Source organism: Pteropus alecto, unplaced genomic scaffold (assembly GCF_000325575.1).
Source record: "Pteropus alecto unplaced genomic scaffold, ASM32557v1 scaffold793, whole genome shotgun sequence".
Taxonomy (NCBI): Eukaryota; Metazoa; Chordata; class Mammalia; order Chiroptera; family Pteropodidae; genus Pteropus; species Pteropus alecto.
Genome location: NW_006433390.1, coordinates 71,541 through 89,276, shown reverse-complemented (window position 1 = coordinate 89,276; position 17,736 = coordinate 71,541). Strand labels below are relative to the sequence as shown.

The following is a 17,736-nucleotide window of genomic DNA, read 5'->3' as shown; positions in this document are numbered from 1 at the left end:
CTGCCCATTAACATTGGTGTTGAGTACTCACAAAATGTGCTAGAATTTCTCAGGGATCACTAGAGACATGGCAGTAGCCCCAGTGGTGGCAGATAAGCCTCCTGTGGAAGAATCTTGTTATAGTTTTTGACGTAAAGTCTATTTTGCTGGATCTAAGTGTAGCTACCTCTGCTCTCTTTTCAGTTCCATTTGTTTGAAATGTATTTTTCATGCCTTCAGTTTGAGCCTTTGCATGTCCTTAAAACTGAAGTGAGCCCCTTCCAGGGAGCATATGGTTGGGTCTTTTTAAAAATCCATTCAGCCACTCTTTGCTTTTTGATCAGAGAATTTAATCCACTTACATTTAAAGTAATTTTTGATATGTAGGGACTTACTAATGCCATCTTATTGCTTATAGGCAGTTTCATAGTTCCCTTGCTTTTTTTTCTTCCCTTTTTGTTTCCTTTGTAAATCAATGATTTTCCATAGTGTGATATACTTTGCTTCTATTATCTTTACCTCTTGTGTATGCACTGTAGGTTTTTGCTTTGTGGTTATCACATGGCTTGCATAAAACATCTTAGTGTTAAAACAGACCCTTTTATGTTATAATAACTTCAATCACACACAGAAACTATACCTCTTTATTTCCCCCTCCCCCACATTTTATGGTTTGCTATCACAATTTACCTATTTTTATATTGTGTACTCATTATCAAGTTATTATAGCTACAGCTACTTTTTGAATAATTTTTTTCTTTAACATTTATATTAGCATCAAGTGGTTAACACATTATTATATTACAGTATTACAATATTCTGATTTTTTCTATGTATTACGTGTTTATATTCTCATCTGTTTTCATGTGACTAATTAGTGTTCTTTTATTTCAGCTTGGAGAATTCATTTCAGCATTTCTTTTAGGGCAGGTCTAGTGGTGATGCACTCTGAGCGTTTGTTTGTTTGGGTAAGTTTTTATTTGTCTTTCATTTTTGAAGGCCAAATCTAATGGGTAAGGTATTCGGGGTTGGCATTTTTTTCTTTCATCACCTGGAATATATCACCCCAGTCTTTCCTGGCCTCCAAGTTTTTGCTGAGAAATTCACTGACAGCCTTATGGATATTCTCTTGTATGTGAGGATTTTTTTTTCCAATCGCTGCTTTTAATTTTCTCTCTTTGTCTTTGATTTTAGACCATGTTAATATAATACATCTTGGAGAAGTTTAGGTAGGTTGCAATTTTGGGAGAATTGATGAGCTTCATGAATTTGGTTATCTGAATCTCTCCCAGACTTGGAGCCATTATATTTTTAGAATAAGACTACAGCTCTTTTCTCCTTCACTTCTCAGAGTCCACTAATGTACAGTTTGTTTCTCTTAATGGTAACCCATAGTTTATGTAGGATTTTCTTATTCTTTTTTGTTCTTATTTCTCTGTTCTCCTCTGACTGGATAATTTCATAAAACCTGTTCTTTACTTCATAGATTATTTGTTCCGCTTGGCTCAGTCTGATGCTGATAGTCTCTATGGCACTTTTCATTTTTCATTCATTGTGTTCTTCGGCTCCATAATTTCTGTTTGGTTCATTTTTAAATTTCTGTCTTTCTGTTAAACTTCTCATTTTGTTCATATATGATTTTTCTTATTTCATTGAATTGTCTTTCTGCATTTTCTTGTAGCTCACTGAGCTTCCTTAAAACAATTATTTTGAATTCTTACCATGCAAATCACAGATCTCCATCCCTTTGGGGTTGAGTATCAGAAAATTATTGTATTCATTTGGTGATATCACGTTTTCTTGACTTTTCGTGTTCCTGAAGTCTTACATTGCTGTCTTTGCATTAGAAGAAACAGTCATTTTCTTGTAGTCTTTACCGACTGGCTTTGGGAGAGAAATACCTTTCATCTGGTCTGTTATGAATTCTGAGGCTTTCTCAGACTTTTTCCATGCATATTCCTTCTCCCTTAAGGGGGAATTTATAATATTGTAGGCCTTATTTTGATTCTGCAAAGCCAGGCTCGGCGCTAACAGTCTCCCCTTTGCTTCCCCTAGGGCATTGCTAAATGCTCAGTTTTATGAAGTTTCTCTCAGGCCCACAGAGTCAGGTGGCTTTCTGTATGTTCTCACTGGCCATCTGTAACCTGCTTGTTCTTTACTTATATTTACACAGATGTTCATATTTCTTAAAATTCATGCAACCTACTTATTTTTTTATTCTGAATATGGTAAGTTCAATTAAGTTAAGCCTGTTTGCTATGATTCTGCTAACCATTTTTCGCTAGCTCTCAGTCAGTACCCTAGTCCTTAGGTGCTTAGTGATTTTTGATTATGAGTTGTTCATTTTCTTGTAATTCCACCTGTGAAAATACTTGGGATGAAAAATACTTGAGAAAATACAAAAGCTTGAGATGAAAGTGGGTTTCTCCAGAGAGGATTTGCATCTACTTCTGCCAGGTAACTAGAGCAGTGTTACTGTAGCCTGTAGACTGGTCTGCAAATGCCAACAAGATAAGGATATTGCCCCAAATGTAAATCAACTACAACACTAAGCACTCTTTAGTTTAGCTACTAATTATTTCATAGTAATACTTTCTTGAGTGATGCTCAAGAAGCTGTGAATTTGTTTATGATGTGCCAAAGCTCTTTATTTCATACCTGACTTGTAACAAGTAATTTATAGACTGGTTATATTGAATTGCACTAGCCTAGAGCAGCATTACCATCCAGTGTTTCATTAAACTAAATTCCTATTTGAGGTTTTTCAGGTATTTTAAGTTGTGTGAAATTGAACTACACTAGACATTTCACATACAGTTAAATGTCTTATAGTTACAAATTCCTTGGAGTGATTAAAACATTGTCTCTACTCAATGCCAAGTTTTAGACATATAACTTTCTTTGCGTTTCCTTGGGATGATGGTTATTTGAACTTTTACTTTTGTATTAATAGTATACTGCTTTGGGGGGTCCCAGATTTATATCAGAATATCCTGTTACATTCTCTACCTTGATTGGGCCCTTGTTCTAGATACCAAGTGTCATGAAGTGAAAATATATTTAAGTTTAGGTCATCTTAGTCTGACAAATGTCTTCAATGCCAAACCAGGTTCACTGTTTTGCTACCTCACTGGGTTCTCATTTTCACCCAGTGTTTGTTTTGAATAGTACTTACCTTTTTAAAAACCAACCAATCGATGCATTTGATCAGGTTTCTAAAATATTTGATCCAGCATTTTTACTTGTGAGTTTGAATAATTAGTCTTCCGTGTATGATTTTAACATAATGTTTAGTTTCTCTCTTCATTTTAAAATTCTTGCATAGGTTTCATTTTTCCCTTTTTCATTCATCATCAATGGGATAGGTGTTTCTAGATATATTTTTTTAAGTGCAGGTGGGGATTTATATTTATATGGATGTTCTTTTTTCTATGTAGTAGATTATACATTGATAAAAGATTCCCCAAAATAAAGAATAAAAATGTATATGGCAAGTTTTTTTTGTATATTATTTATAGGACAATCATTTAAGTTAGAGAACTGAATGGCAGGGTAACATCATCCATTTAATTTTTATCACTTAAGGATACTGGACTATCAAGAGATTTCTTTTGTTATTTTCCTTCAGATCTCAGAAGCACCATGGCAATGGCTGAAGGAAGAAACAGCACTACAGTTGCTAGGTTTATCCTATTGGGCTTCTCTGAATTTCCAAGGCTTTCAGGCTTCCTCTTTTCAATATTCCTAGGGATCTACCTCATGACAGTGTCCTGGAATCTGGCTCTCATCACCTTGATCAAGATAGACTCCTACCTGCACACACCTATGTATTTCTTCCTCAATAAACTTGCCTTCTTAGATATTTGTTATGTTTCCTCCACAGTTCCCAAGATGCTTTCAGATTTCTTTAAAAAGCAGAAATCTATGTCCTTCATGGGCTGTGCCATGCAATACTTTTTCTTCTCTAGCCTGGGTCTGACTGAGTGCTGTCTCCTGGCAGCCATGGCTTATGATAGATATGCTGCCATTTGTAATCCTCTGCTCTACACAGCCATCATGTCCCCCACCCTCTGTGTGCAGATGATGGTAGGATCTTGTATAACTGGATTCTTTGGCTCATTAATCCAACTATGTGGCTTACTTCAGCTCTACTTTTGTGGACCAAATGTCATCAACCATTTCTTCTGTGACCTGCCCCAGCTGATGATCTTAGCCTGCTCTGACACCTTTTTCTTGCAAGTTATAGCCTCTGTTCTCACAGTGATCTTTGGGCTTGCATCTGTTCTAGTTATCATAATATCCTATGGTTGTATCATTGTCACCATTCTGAAGATCTCTTCAGGCGAAGGCAGGTTCAAGACCTTCAACACATGTGCTTCTCACCTGATAGCAGTGACTCTCTTCTTTGGTTCAGGTATCTTTGTCTATTTGTGTTCTAGCTCTGATGATTCTCTGAGCCAAAACAAGATGGCTTCTATTGTATACACTATGTTGATTCCCATGTTAAATCCACTGATCTATAGTCTAAGAAACAAGGAAATCAAAGATGCTTTAAACAGATGGAAGAAGAGAATATTCTTCTTGAATTTTTGATTATGGGGTGCCTTTTAGATCTTAGGACACAAAGCATACAGAACAGTGTATGAAAATGGCTATAGTAGCACTTGTAAGTCCTGCAGTATATTGTGTAACTTTTCATAAATATCTGTTTCCCTTCTACTCCCTGGGAGAAAATTGTACTTCACCCCTTTGAAGCTGGTTTTGGCTGTGTAACTTGTTATAAGAAATAAAATGTAAGCAGATGTGCCATATCTTAGTTCCAGGCAGAGGCTGTATATGTGTGTGCTTTTTTTAACTTCTTCTTCCCCAATGCTCCCATTAGTGGCTGACTCATAAAGAGTAAGATGATGATGCAGTAGAAGTGCTCCCAGCTGACCCAAGATGGACCTATAGTATTAGCAAGAAATAAATGTGTTTTGAATTATTTGCTACTGTAGCATACTCAGTCTATCACAGCTATTATAGAAATTTGTACAGGTAGTGGTGTGTTATTTTAAAAAATAAACTATTAACATTTGTAAGTTTATTTAGGGCCAGGCAGTTGGTGTCAAGGAATCTGTTATTGCTAAGTGGAAGGATAGCAGTTTACATTTGGCATAATGAAATATTTGGTACCTTGTCACCTGAGATAACTTGGAAGGGAGACTCTATGGGAAAACAGAATGCTTGTAGCAGGAGTTGGTTGCTGTTGGATGTATTTAACAAAGTGATGCAAAAATGGGATGAGCTCACAAAACAATTGGTCAGTTTTCAGGCAAGAATGCAAGAGAATATAGAAAGAATCAAGAAATTTGGAGACTTGAAGAGTTAAAAGAGCTTTTTGTATGCAGTTAGTAAAGATAAAAATTAGAGGGACTTTGAGAAAAAAAAGACCAATAAAATTCAGCCTTGTATGAAGAACCAAATCAAGAATATGGTCATCATACCCCATTGCACAACAGGGGCTGGAAGGAGTATGTCTGGAATGCAGGGGATTCACAGGAGCATCTCCTGACGCTTCTGTGCCCAGGAGAATGGTTAATAGGAAATTGCAGCAACCAGGAACTAGCAAGAGCAAGATGATTAAGGGCTCCGACTTTTCAGAGATATAGGTGTGGGTTAACCCTCTAGACAAGCAATGGAGACGAGTCGAAATAATGGCTAAGAGTGAGTGAAATCTGAAATCAGTGGTGGAGGGATGTGATTAATCAGCTGGGACGTCAGAACTAGCTGCCATGTCAAGGACAGTAATTTGTTTCACTAACCCTATTGAATGTACCTCCCTTCTTGGGAAGAAGTGAGGGCACCTAGTTCCCACGAAAAGCGGAGCCTTCGTATTGTGTAATATGTTTTGGTGTCAGATACAAGGGGAAGGCACAAAAAAATCTGAGTGGTGCAAAGGTTTATTTGTATCAGATATTTCCTCTGTATCTCTTCAGATTCTCTGAGTCTCACCTGTTGTTTCTGGAGCTTTTTGTTACAGCCCAGTTGTTGCCGTCACAACCAATCTGTAAGGCCTCTAACCCGTTTCACTTGGGCACTACCTGACAATGTCTTGCCTCACGCTCACTCCCTTTTCTACACAAAGTACTAACTGTATCCTTGATCGAGGAGAGTAAAAAAAAAACTTTTTTTTTTGCTGTTATCTCATTCTAAAATATTTGAACAGGTATGTATACATTCTTTAAGAAGAGCCACCTTATCTCATTGCTGTAGACAATATTAAGGAGAGAAAAATCATCATGCACAAGAAAGACGCGCAAACGTAAAACTAGAAGTTACATTTAAATAATCAGAATAAACACCTGTGCAATTTACTTACTGGAGAGAAAAATAGAAGCAGAGGAAGGCTTTTAAAAATCCACTGATGTGGCACGCAAGGTCCAGGATAAATTTGTGGGACATGTAGACATTTCTCATGACTTCTCATAGGTACTTGGACAGAAAAGCCGGTGAGGCAAAGCACTGCTGGACTTATGAAGTGACACAGAATGAGACATGTGTCTTCTAAATTTGGATATTAAAAATACATGAGCAATCTTACTTATGGGATAGTCTTGCTAAAACTATCAAAACTGAATCATATTAATCATGCCCTATATGCAACTACCAATTTACATGAACTACAAAGGACAGAAAGACATATTAAACTATACTATGGGGAATCAATTAGAAAAATGTAAACTGTGAGAAATTCCAAAGGAAAAATGAATTTGAGAGAGTGGAGGAGGGCGGGGGAAGGTGAAAACTGACATGTTAAAAGAAGGCAAAACTCCTCCAGAAAGGAACAAAGGCTTGCCCACACCTCGACTTTAGCCTAGTGAGACTGATTGTGGACATCTGACCCCCCAGATACTACAAGATAATAAATCTGTGTTACAAGTCAAAAATTAAAAATGCAAAATTCATTTTAGCATTCAGGTATGCATACTTGAGTGATGAAACTACAAAGAAAAGTCAGGTGACCGACAGTTCTGATAAAGACTTCAAATGTTGGGTGACCATCCAACCTAGTTTGTCTGGGACAATACTGATTTGTGCTTACTGTCCTGACATGATTATTAATAACTCCTTTTCATGACCAAAGTTGTTCATTTTGGATAATAAATGACAGGATCGCCTATCTTGAGAGTCCCTACCAGATGTCATGATTCTGAAGGTCTGGAAAGGAAAAGTGGAACTTGATTTATTTCGGTCACAAAGGGCACGCGATGGTGTGGAGAGATGAAATCAACTGGGGGCATTTCTCATTTGTTTTCCTATCCAACACTCTCGAGAGTAATTAACTGAAGATGGTGTTCTTTGTTGATTGCCTCTTCTCTCTCCACACTGGATCCTAAGGATACATTTAAGAGAATCTTTAGTTGGAAGCCTCTCTCTTATAGCAATGGTGAGTAGGAGCCATGGCTGAAAGCACAGAGCCTAGGGAAAGTAAACATCTCCATCTTGAATGCTCATAGGATGTCCAGCTCCTGGAAGAACTGTGCACATCTGGGCATCTAGAGCGAGGTCAAGATTCAGCTCCAGGAGAAGGCAGCTGTGGAGGCAGCACTTCCCACATTTCTCTAAGACACAGCTGTCAGAATATCAACAAGAATATCTGGGTGGGTAAAATTTGAAAGAGCTTGCTTTCTTCAATTTGGCTTTCTTTTCTCTTCTTGCAACCCTGTTCTCCCATACCCTCAACCCGGAGACCTCATGCATCCGATTTTGATGACTATTTTTACTTTTTTATTTTTTTCATGATAACCATGCTCCCTCTCCCCTATCCCAATGGGATTATTTGAATTTTAACAGAAACCAAGGTATTTGAACCAAAATAAGAACATCTAATATGGAATTTCAGACATTAGCAAGTAGGTGGAGTAAGGAATGCAGGGTATGAAGATTTGTTGATAGCCCAAATTTTCACCACCAAAAATTCCATTTTTTTTCCCGCAAAAGATTTTTAGTTAGCAAAATATTTTGAAGATGTAATCAGTATTATTCACTATTAATATAACTCCCTTTTTTTTTTTTTTTTGTAGTTTAGCACTCTATTACATACTTTATATATTATACTTCATTTGGTCTTCACAAAAACTCTATGGAGTGATGATCATTCTTCCCTTACAGATGAAGAAATGGGGCACAAAGAGATGAAGTGATTTGCCTAATAATATCGTAAAGTTGGTAAACGGTGGAGCCAAGTATGCTCTACTTCTCAGTAAATAATTTAATTTCCCATTTCTGTCTATCAGAGACTAGTAGAAACTTTTGTGTAATGTGAAATAGAGTAGCCAGCAAGAGTTGATGTAATTTTACTCCAAAGCAATTGGATGGTCTTAATTTGCATAAATATATGATTTTAACAGCTTTTTGAAATATTAAAACTCGTCCTCCACTGCTGTCACGGCGGACCTGGGAGGTTATTAATTGCTCTACCATTGGATGCTGGGGGTGACTCGTGTTAGCTACAGCTGATCCTGGGTCAGTGTGACCTTTGACCCTACCTACTCTTATTTTTTTCTTATTTATACTTTAATAATGATCTTCAGACTTCAAATGATTTATGGATTTAATCAAATGGTACAATGCTAATGACTATGAAAATAAAGATGAAAGAGACATACGTTTTTCATGTACATTTGCAGGATAGCAGAATTGTTGAATACCCAACCTTGGAGCCAGTCTACTAAGTGAATTCTCAAGTCTCTCACTTATTAGCATTGAGGCCCTGGGCAACTTCCCTAACGTCATGTGCCTCATATCAAAATAGGGTTATTGTGAGGATTAAATGGATTAATATATATATATTAGAAGAATGAGTAGGAAAGTAAGTGCTCGATAAGTATTTATTATTATTATTATAGACAGATAAACAAAAAGGTAGACATTTATGGTACTGTACCCTAAAAGTTACAATTGATTTGTCCATTTGTTGTTGAAAGCCTGTCAATATGCAAACTCTTTTTACGATAGTTAACATGCTTCATTTCATGTTGCCTAAGGATTTCATTAAGAATCAACATTTATTTTACATTTTGTAGCCTTTTGTTTCTAATTCATTTAAGGGTCTAGTTAGGGCTTAAAAGGTTCAAGACACAAGTAAACTAGCCTATCCCCTACCTTGAATCCTGAAATATGACCAATGTCAAGTCAATGAGCTACATGTTCCCCATTGTTGGCCTGCATGCCCTGCCTTTGTAAGTGGGTCATTTTGTGCCTTAAATTTTCTAAATACGAACTTCTTTTCTCTTTTCTTTCTTCCTTGCTTCCTTTTCTACTTCCTTCCTTTTTTCCTAATTTCAAGGAATAATAAAGAGAAAATAACTATTAAAGACCGGACATACTTTCCTTTGCTAATTTAAGAAGTTTACATTGGGCAGAAATTACTAATCTGTCACTGTGAACATTACAAATCACGACGACACCATTCACTACATGAAAGGCTACATGAAATTTAAAGATTTATATACTGATAGAAATACATTATAACATAGTAAGTCAAGTTCAATGAGAGCAACGACCTCAGTTCCCATGAGAATGTTATTGTCTCAGGATGGTCAGATCTCCTGGCTCCTGAGGCTGGTGCAGGAAAAATTGTGATGCACAGAAACACTTCAGATAATTTTTCCTACTTTAGCTCCAGCTAGAGAGAAACTCAAACTCTGTTTCTCATTCCATGATTGAAGACTTTCTGAACATACACACAAGCTCGCACACACACACACACACACACACACGCATCCTCATCCAAATTGGCATGATGGTATTTCAGTGAATGAACAACCCCTTAAAATTCTCGTTTAGTCTCATGAGTGCAATTGTTTTTAAACATTGAAGAAAATCCATCATGGTTCTACATAGTTTAAAGATTTATATACTGATAGAAATAAGTTATACCATTATCGATCGGAAGCATCAGCTTAATCTTAGATTCTGACAAAGACTGTGTATTTCTTCAGCACTACAGGAGCGCGCCCCTCGTCCAGAGCATGTGAGCCTTGGGAGGCGTTCACAAAAAATGCAGGTGCTGAGTATGGCTTTGCTTTCCTAAGATGTAGCTACATTCAGCCATTCTGTCAGCTTTCAAAACAGTTTGTACTCTGGTTAAATCTCATTTAACTTATTTATTCTTCAGAGCAGTGGTTCTCTAAGTGTGCTGTTGGGACCAGCAGCATCAGCATCACCTGAGAACTTGTTAAAAATGCAAACTGTCAGACTCCACTCCAGATCTACTGTGTCAGGAATTCTTGGAGGTAGGGCCCAGCAATCTGTGTATTAACAAGCCCATAGGGCGATATTTATGCACATTGAACTGTGACTACACATTGAAATCACTCGTGGAGTTCTAGCAAACATGAATGCCTGGCTCCCAGCTCCAGAGAAGAAGATTTAATTGGTTGGAGATGCAGCCTGAACAATGAGGCTTTTAAAAGCACACTAGATGATTCCAACGTGCAGCCATGGTTAAAACGCTCTGCTTTAGAAGGATAATTTTCAGGCCAGGATGAGTGAGCTACAGAAAGACTAGAGAGAAATCTGTGCAGGTGATTTTCTCCTCTGTCCCAGTATTACAACAGTCGAGGGAAACAAGACATTGAAAAGTCCAGTTGGATGAATTTGGGTAACTTACAAGATAAAAGGCAAAATGCAGAGGGGTTCCCATGACTACTTTGTCTATCTTTCATTTCTCTTCCTCTCCCCCAAATTGTAGAAATTAGTATTTCCTATGAGACTACTTATGAATTATTCAGTTCCAGTCTGGGCATAGAGTTACCGTAACATAGCCATGTGTATGTTCGTTCACTTTTATGCTTTCGCTCTCATCAGTAAACCATATTGACAGATATTGGCCGCTTACCATACGCAGGTTCTTTTCTGCTCATTTCCTTCACCGATTGTGTATTAACATGAATAATTATTTCAATAAGATATCTATACCAAATCAATAACTGTACTTTCTAAAACAAAAATATTTCGTGAAAAAAGCAGCATTATATTACAGTACTGAAAATCTCAGGAATGGCTGTTGAACAGTAGACAGTGAGACTCTGATATCTGAATCGTTGTGAAAATTTTTTCAAATTAAAAAAGATTATTCTGGTAAGAACTCTTAGCATGAGATGCATGTAGCCTTAACAAAATTTGAAGCGCACTGTGCAATATCGTTAACTATAGACATGATGTTATACAGCAGATCTCTAGAACATATTTATCTTGCATAACTGGAGCTATATACTCTCTGAACAGCAGCTCCCCGTTTCTCTCTACCCCCAACCCCTCCCCGGCAACCACCATTCTACTTCAATTTCTATGCCTTGTATATGTAAAGTTATGTGATTGGCTTATTTCACTTAGCATAATATCCTCCAGATTCATGCATATTGTCCCAAATGTCAGGATTTTCTTTATTCCTAAGGCTAAATAATATTGTACTTATGTACCACATTTTCTTTCTTCATTCATCTTTTGATGGACATTTAGGTTGCTTTCATATCATGGCTATTGTGAATAATGCTGCAATGAACATGGGTGTGAAGTATCTCTTTGAAATCTTGACTTCATTTATTTTTGGATACATATCCAGAAGTGGGATTGCTGGATGAAATGGTAGTTGTATTTTTAGTTTTTTGAGGAACCTCCATACTATCTTCCGTAGTGGCTGTAACATTTTACATTCCCACCAGCGGAATACAGAGGTTCCCCTTTCTCCACATCTTTGCCAACATTTCTTGTCTTTTTTTTTTTTTTTAATAATAGTTGTCTTCACAGGTGTGAGGTGATACCTCATTGTAGTTTTGATTTGCAGTTTCCTGATAATTAGTGATGTTGAGTGTCTTTTCATATATCTGTTGTCCATATGTATGTGTTCTTTGGAGAAATATCTATTCAATTTGTTTGCCTATTTTTAAATCAAGTTATTTGTTTTGTTTTGTTTGCTATTGAGTTATAGGAGTTTTTTATATATTTTGGATATTAACCTCTTATGAGATATATGGTTTGCAAGTATCTTCTCCCATTTCATAGGCTGCCTTTTCATTCCGTTGCTTGTTTCCTTTGCTGTGCAGAAGCGTTTTAGTTTGATGTTGTCCCATTGATCTATTTTTATTTTTCTTTCTTATTCTTTTGGAGTCAAATCCAAGAAATCATTGTCAAGATCAATGTCATGAAATTTTCCTCTCTATTTCCTTCTAAGAGTTTTATAGCTTCATGTTTTATGTTTAAATCTTTAATCCATTGTAAACTGTTTTGTGTATAGTGTGAGATAAGGATCTAATTTCATTCTTTTACATGTGGATCTGCATTCAATCTATCGCAGTGTAGTGTGTTAGGTATGAGAAAATGTGGCACATGGATATGTTATTGGAAAAAGAAGGAGTATTTATTTAATTATGCTCATCTTCACTTTACATGTATTTTTAATTAAATTTATTGGGGTGACATTGGTTAATAAAATTATATAGGTTTTAAGTGTACAATTCAATAATACATCATATGTACATGGCATTGTATTTCCCTGGTATCTAGTGAAGTTGAGCATCTTTCATATATCTGTAGGCTGTGTCTATGTGTTTTCTTGGGAGAAGTGTCTGTTGAGGTCCTTTGCCCATTTTTTAATTGGATTTTTTTTTGTTGAGTTGTATGAGTTCTTTGTATATTTTGTATATTAGCCCCTTATTAGAAGTGTTGTTTGCTAATATCTCCTCTCATTCAGTTGGTTGCCACTTTGTTTTGGTTCATCCTTTTTTGTTTGTTTGTTTGTTTGTTGCTATGCAGAAACTTTTTGTTCCATTCATTTATTTTTGCTTTTACTTCCTTTGCCTTTGAAGTTGAATTCATAAAACCCTCTCTAAATCCAGGGTCCATGAGTTTAGTACCTATGTTTTCTCCCATGTAATTTGTTGTTTCAGGTCTTATATTTAGATCTTTGACCCATTTCAAGTTAATTTTGGTGTATGGTGACAGATAGCAGTCTAGTTTCAGAGTTTTGCATGTGGCTTTCTAATTTTCCCAGCACTATCTGTATGGAATCACACACACACACACAAAAACCCCAATAGCCAAAGCAGTTCTAAGAATAAAGAACAAGGCCAGAGATATCACACTGCCTGGCTTCAAATCATACTAAAAAGTGACAATAATCAAAAGAGAAAAAGAGACACACAGACCAATGGAACAGAATGGAGAGCCCAGAAATAAACCCCTGTATATATGGGCAAATAATTTTCAACGAAGGAGGTAAAAACATACACTGGAGAAAGGAAAGCCTCTTCAATAAAATATTTATTTATGAAGCTAAGAATTAGAAACAATCCAGAAGTCCATTAATAAGTGAATGGGTGAACACATTATGGTATATACATACAATGGACCATTAACCAGCTGTTAAAAGGAACAAACTACTGATGACCATAACTACATGGATGAATCTCAGAAACATTATGTTGAATGAAAGAAACCAGACATAAAAGAGTGCATACATTTTTATTCTATTTATTTTGAATAATCCAGAGTGGGCAATTCTAATATATAGGGACAGAATGCCAGTTGGTTGTTGCTTATGGCAAGAGATTAGCAAAGAAGACTGAATTGAAAAAGGCACAAGAGAATATTCTGTAGTGAAAGAAGCGATCTACATCTTAATTGTGGTGGTATGCAAATAGGCGAAAAAATTTGTCAACTGCACACTTAAAATTTATACATTTTATTGTGTATAAATTATACTTCACTTAAGTTGATTTTAAAATTTGATTGTCCTTCTGCCCTTGCTACACTAATTAGAATATGTAAATGAAAGATTAATAAAATATGTAATAGTGTTTTGCTTTTTTTTTTGACACAATTAAAACTAGTTTAAAGATAAGGCAATGTTTTCCTTGTTTTGACCCTGAGGATAATGCTTTCAATATTTTACCATTGAGGATGTAATTTACTGAGGTTGGTTGTAAGCTTTCTTTACAAGAATAAAATATTTCCCTTATTCGCTATCTTTTAAAAGTCATATATGTTTTTTTATTAGTTTTATCTGTTTAGGTGATTATATTGCTTCCTTCTTTAATCTCGTAATTACATTAACTGATGAATTACATTAACTGATTTTCTGGTTTTAAACCAACCTCGCTTTTCTGGAAAAAACCCAACTTGTTCATAATGTCGTATTATTTTTATTTTGTGTTGGGTTCAGTTTGCCAAAATTTTGTTTAAGATGTTTCTAATCTGTTAAGTTTGTAAGTGAGTATGGCTATAATATTTCTTTATTATTCCATCCTTGTCAGGTTTTGGTATTAAGTTATACTCCCACAAAAGTAGTTAGAAATTGCTCAGATTTCCATACTTTGAAAAATTTTGTGTATGATTGAAATCGTTTTCCTTTAATTTTTTGTACAACTTGCTAATAAAACCATTTGAGTCTGGAGTTTTCTTCATGGGAAAAGTTTTACTATTGATTCAATTTTTCTAGTATTTATAGAATATTCAGATTTTTCTATACTTGAGTCACTTTTGGCAAGTTATATTTTCCTAGAATTTGTACATTTTATTTAAGTTTTAAAATTTATTGACAGAAAATTGTTTAGAGTTATATCCCCTTTTCCGTTTTTTAAAAGTTTTGGTTTACTTGGTGTCACCAATAAAGTCAAGAATCAACTTTCCTGACATATCAAGAATCAACTTTTGATTTTGTTGTATTATTTTGAAATTCTTTATACTTAATTAAATTTTTATTGTTTCCTAATTGTCTATGAATTATGGTCAGATCATTTGTTTTTATCTTTTACACGCATTTAATACAACTATATCTCTCTACGTACATCTTTAGTTAAGTTCACAAGATTTGTTAAGTGTTCTCACTACAGAAAAGATGATTATGGTACGTAAAAGAGGTGTTAGCTAAAGCTATGATGGTAGTCATATCGCAATATATAAATATATCAAATCAACGCATTGTACACCTTAAAATTATACAATGTTGTGTTGTCAATTTCAATAAAATGTTTTCAGCAAAAAATAAATTTTCAATAAAAAAGTCCACAAGATTTGATGAATAATATTTTTCATTATATTTAAGTTACAAATATTTTCTAATTTCTATTATAATTTATTATTTGACTTCTGATAGTTTAGAAATATGTAACTAGTTTCCAACTACGTTTCTTAATTACCAATTTGTTATTGATTTCTAACTTAATCACATTGTAGTCTGAGAAAGTTATCTGTTTGACCAATCCTTTAAAATTTAAATTTTAAAAGTTTTTCACAAACTAAGAGTGCTTCAAAACTATATTATGTGCATGGCACACATTGCACATAATGGAACTAATTAAACCTCAAATAAACCCTAGAAGATAGGTTCTGTTGTTGTTATCCCTGCTTTAAAGATGAATTAACTTAGGCAACTTAGGCAGGAAGATAACAGACAACCTGTTTAGAGTCAATAAACCAAAAACAGCTATGTGACATCTAAGACCATGCTCTCAGTCACTAATCCATGCACAGGAGTTATAACCCCATTAACAATATTCTAAAATTTCCAAAGATTCTTTTAAGAAGGGTTTTCCAAATGTTGATATACTTTCTTCTGTCTTTGTAAGAGCCTGATGGGTTAATGATGGAAAGTGTAATTATCCTCCTTTTATATATCGGAAAATTGACACACTGAACCATTATAGATATTTGGGGCAAAGTGAACCAGTGTTATTCTAAAATGGCTCAACATTTCTCTGATTCTGTGTTCGGTGTGGGTAGAAGGTAGTTTATTTCAACAGAAATTGAGATAACAACTGACTTAGAGATTTATTCTCTTCTTTCCCTGCAGATCCTAGCATCATCAATGCAATGACTGGCGGAAGAAACAGTACAAAGATTATAAAGTTTATTCTCTTGGGATTCTCTGAATTTCCAAAGCTCACCACAGTCCTCTTTTCAGTATTCCTAGGGATCTACCTGATAACAGTGTCCTGGAATATGGGCCTCATCACCCTCATTAGGATGGACTCCCGCCTGCACACACCTATGTACTTCTTCCTCCGTAATCTGTCCTTGCTGGACATCTGCTATGCGTCCACTATAGCCCCCAGAATGCTCTCGGATTTCTTCAAGAAGCATAAATTCATCTCCTATGTGGAGTGCACCATGCAATACTTCTTCTTCTGTGGCCTGGGTCTGACTGAGAGCTGTCTCCTGGCAGCCATGGCTTATGATAGATATGCTGCCATTTGTAATCCTCTGCTCTACACAGCCATCGTGTCTCCCATTCTCTGTGTGCAGATGGTGGCAGGATCTTATCTAGCTGGATTCTTTAGTTCATTTATCCAACTATGCGCCTTTCTTCAGCTCCATTTCTGTGGGCCAAATGTCATCAATCATTTCTTCTGTGACCTGCCCCATCTGCTGGTCCTATCCTGCTCTGACAGCTTTTTTTTCCAAATCATGATGTCTATGTTCACAGTGATCTTTGGGTTCATATCTGTCCTAGTTATCATGATTTCCTATGGTCATATCGTTGCCACCATTCTGAAGATCTCCTCAGCTGAAGGCAGGTCTAAGACTTTCAACACCTGTGCTTCTCACATGACAGTAGTGACTCTCTTCTTTGGTTCAGCTATCTTTGTTTATATGTATCCTAATTCTGATGATTTTCAGAGCCAAAACAAGTTGGCATCGGTCTTATACACTATTATAACCCCCATGCTAAATCCATTGATTTATAGCATGAGGAACAAGGAAATCAAAGATGCCCTAAACAGATGGAAGAAGAGAATCTTTTCCCGGTGTTACTAATTATTGAATTTATTTCAGATGTACAGTGCAGAAAAAAATGTCAATTAAAACATTGACCCATAACTCTTCTAATTGTGGACTGAATTACCGTTGCTATACTCTTCTTATATAAACCCATTACTGGCATAAGGACAGGAAAATGCGTGAGAAGTATCTGAAAGCTCAATATCCATTCTTCCTCAGCTATGACCTAATGCATCAATAGGCCAAGCAACCCACAAGTACTTTTGCAGCTAGTAATGGTGATGCACTCCTTCATCTTAAATATTCCTTCCCTACCTAACATACACTACCTTGAGGACCAAAGGTGCCAGTTCTGATCAAGGCCTCCAGGTTAAAACGTTTTGTTTTAACCTCTTGAAATTATAGATTAATCTCTCCATTTATGTGTTTATTTGAAACAAAAGTAACCATACCAGATCAAAGATTTGTCATCTTCACCCGAAAAAGAAATTTGTTGTAATGGGAATGCTTAGGTTTCTGTCATAGTTAAGGTTTGGTTGACCAGTTGGCTCTTTAGGAATCTCTAGACAATTCTTTGTCTGCTGTTGCTATAGAGTCATCTTTATTCTTCTATCTTCACTGTGTACTCAGAAAAGGGAATCAGAAACTGGCACTCTGATGATGGGGTGATCTGGTGCCTGATTTTGGCACCACCGACAATGTGTTCCTGCTGCTTTTGTTTTCAGTAGAACAAGTCTCCATTAGGAATTTGTTTTTCTAATAATTAACAGATGGGAAGTGGATGGCGAAATTAGCTATAAGAAACTGAAATTCTGGTGCATATTAAAGTCTAGATTTGGCCGTTTCTCCTTATACACTTAGTTGGAATTGCTGTAAGTCACAGGGAAATATTGGGGAGTTCAGGCTGGGACAAAAAGAGCACTCTTATTGTTTGTCTTCTGATAGGATTCTGATTCCCATAAAAGGCATTGTGTATATTTCTTCCTCTGT

The 17,736-nt window shown here is 35.9% G+C and overlaps 2 protein-coding genes across 2 annotated transcripts; both read left to right on the top strand.

The window, feature by feature from the left end:
* The first annotated feature begins 3,621 nt into the window (after nt 1–3,621).
* Nucleotides 3,622–4,572, top strand: LOC102886564 (olfactory receptor 1440-like). The gene has a single exon (XM_006908325.1). The coding sequence runs from the start codon at nt 3,622–3,624 to the stop codon at nt 4,570–4,572; it is 951 nt and encodes a 316-aa protein (XP_006908387.1).
* Nucleotides 4,573–15,837: 11,265 nt separating this feature from the next.
* Nucleotides 15,838–16,782, top strand: LOC102886312 (olfactory receptor 1440-like). Its single transcript, XM_006908324.1, has one exon. The coding sequence runs from the start codon at nt 15,838–15,840 to the stop codon at nt 16,780–16,782; it is 945 nt and encodes a 314-aa protein (XP_006908386.1).
* The last annotated feature ends 954 nt before the right edge of the window (nt 16,783–17,736 follow it).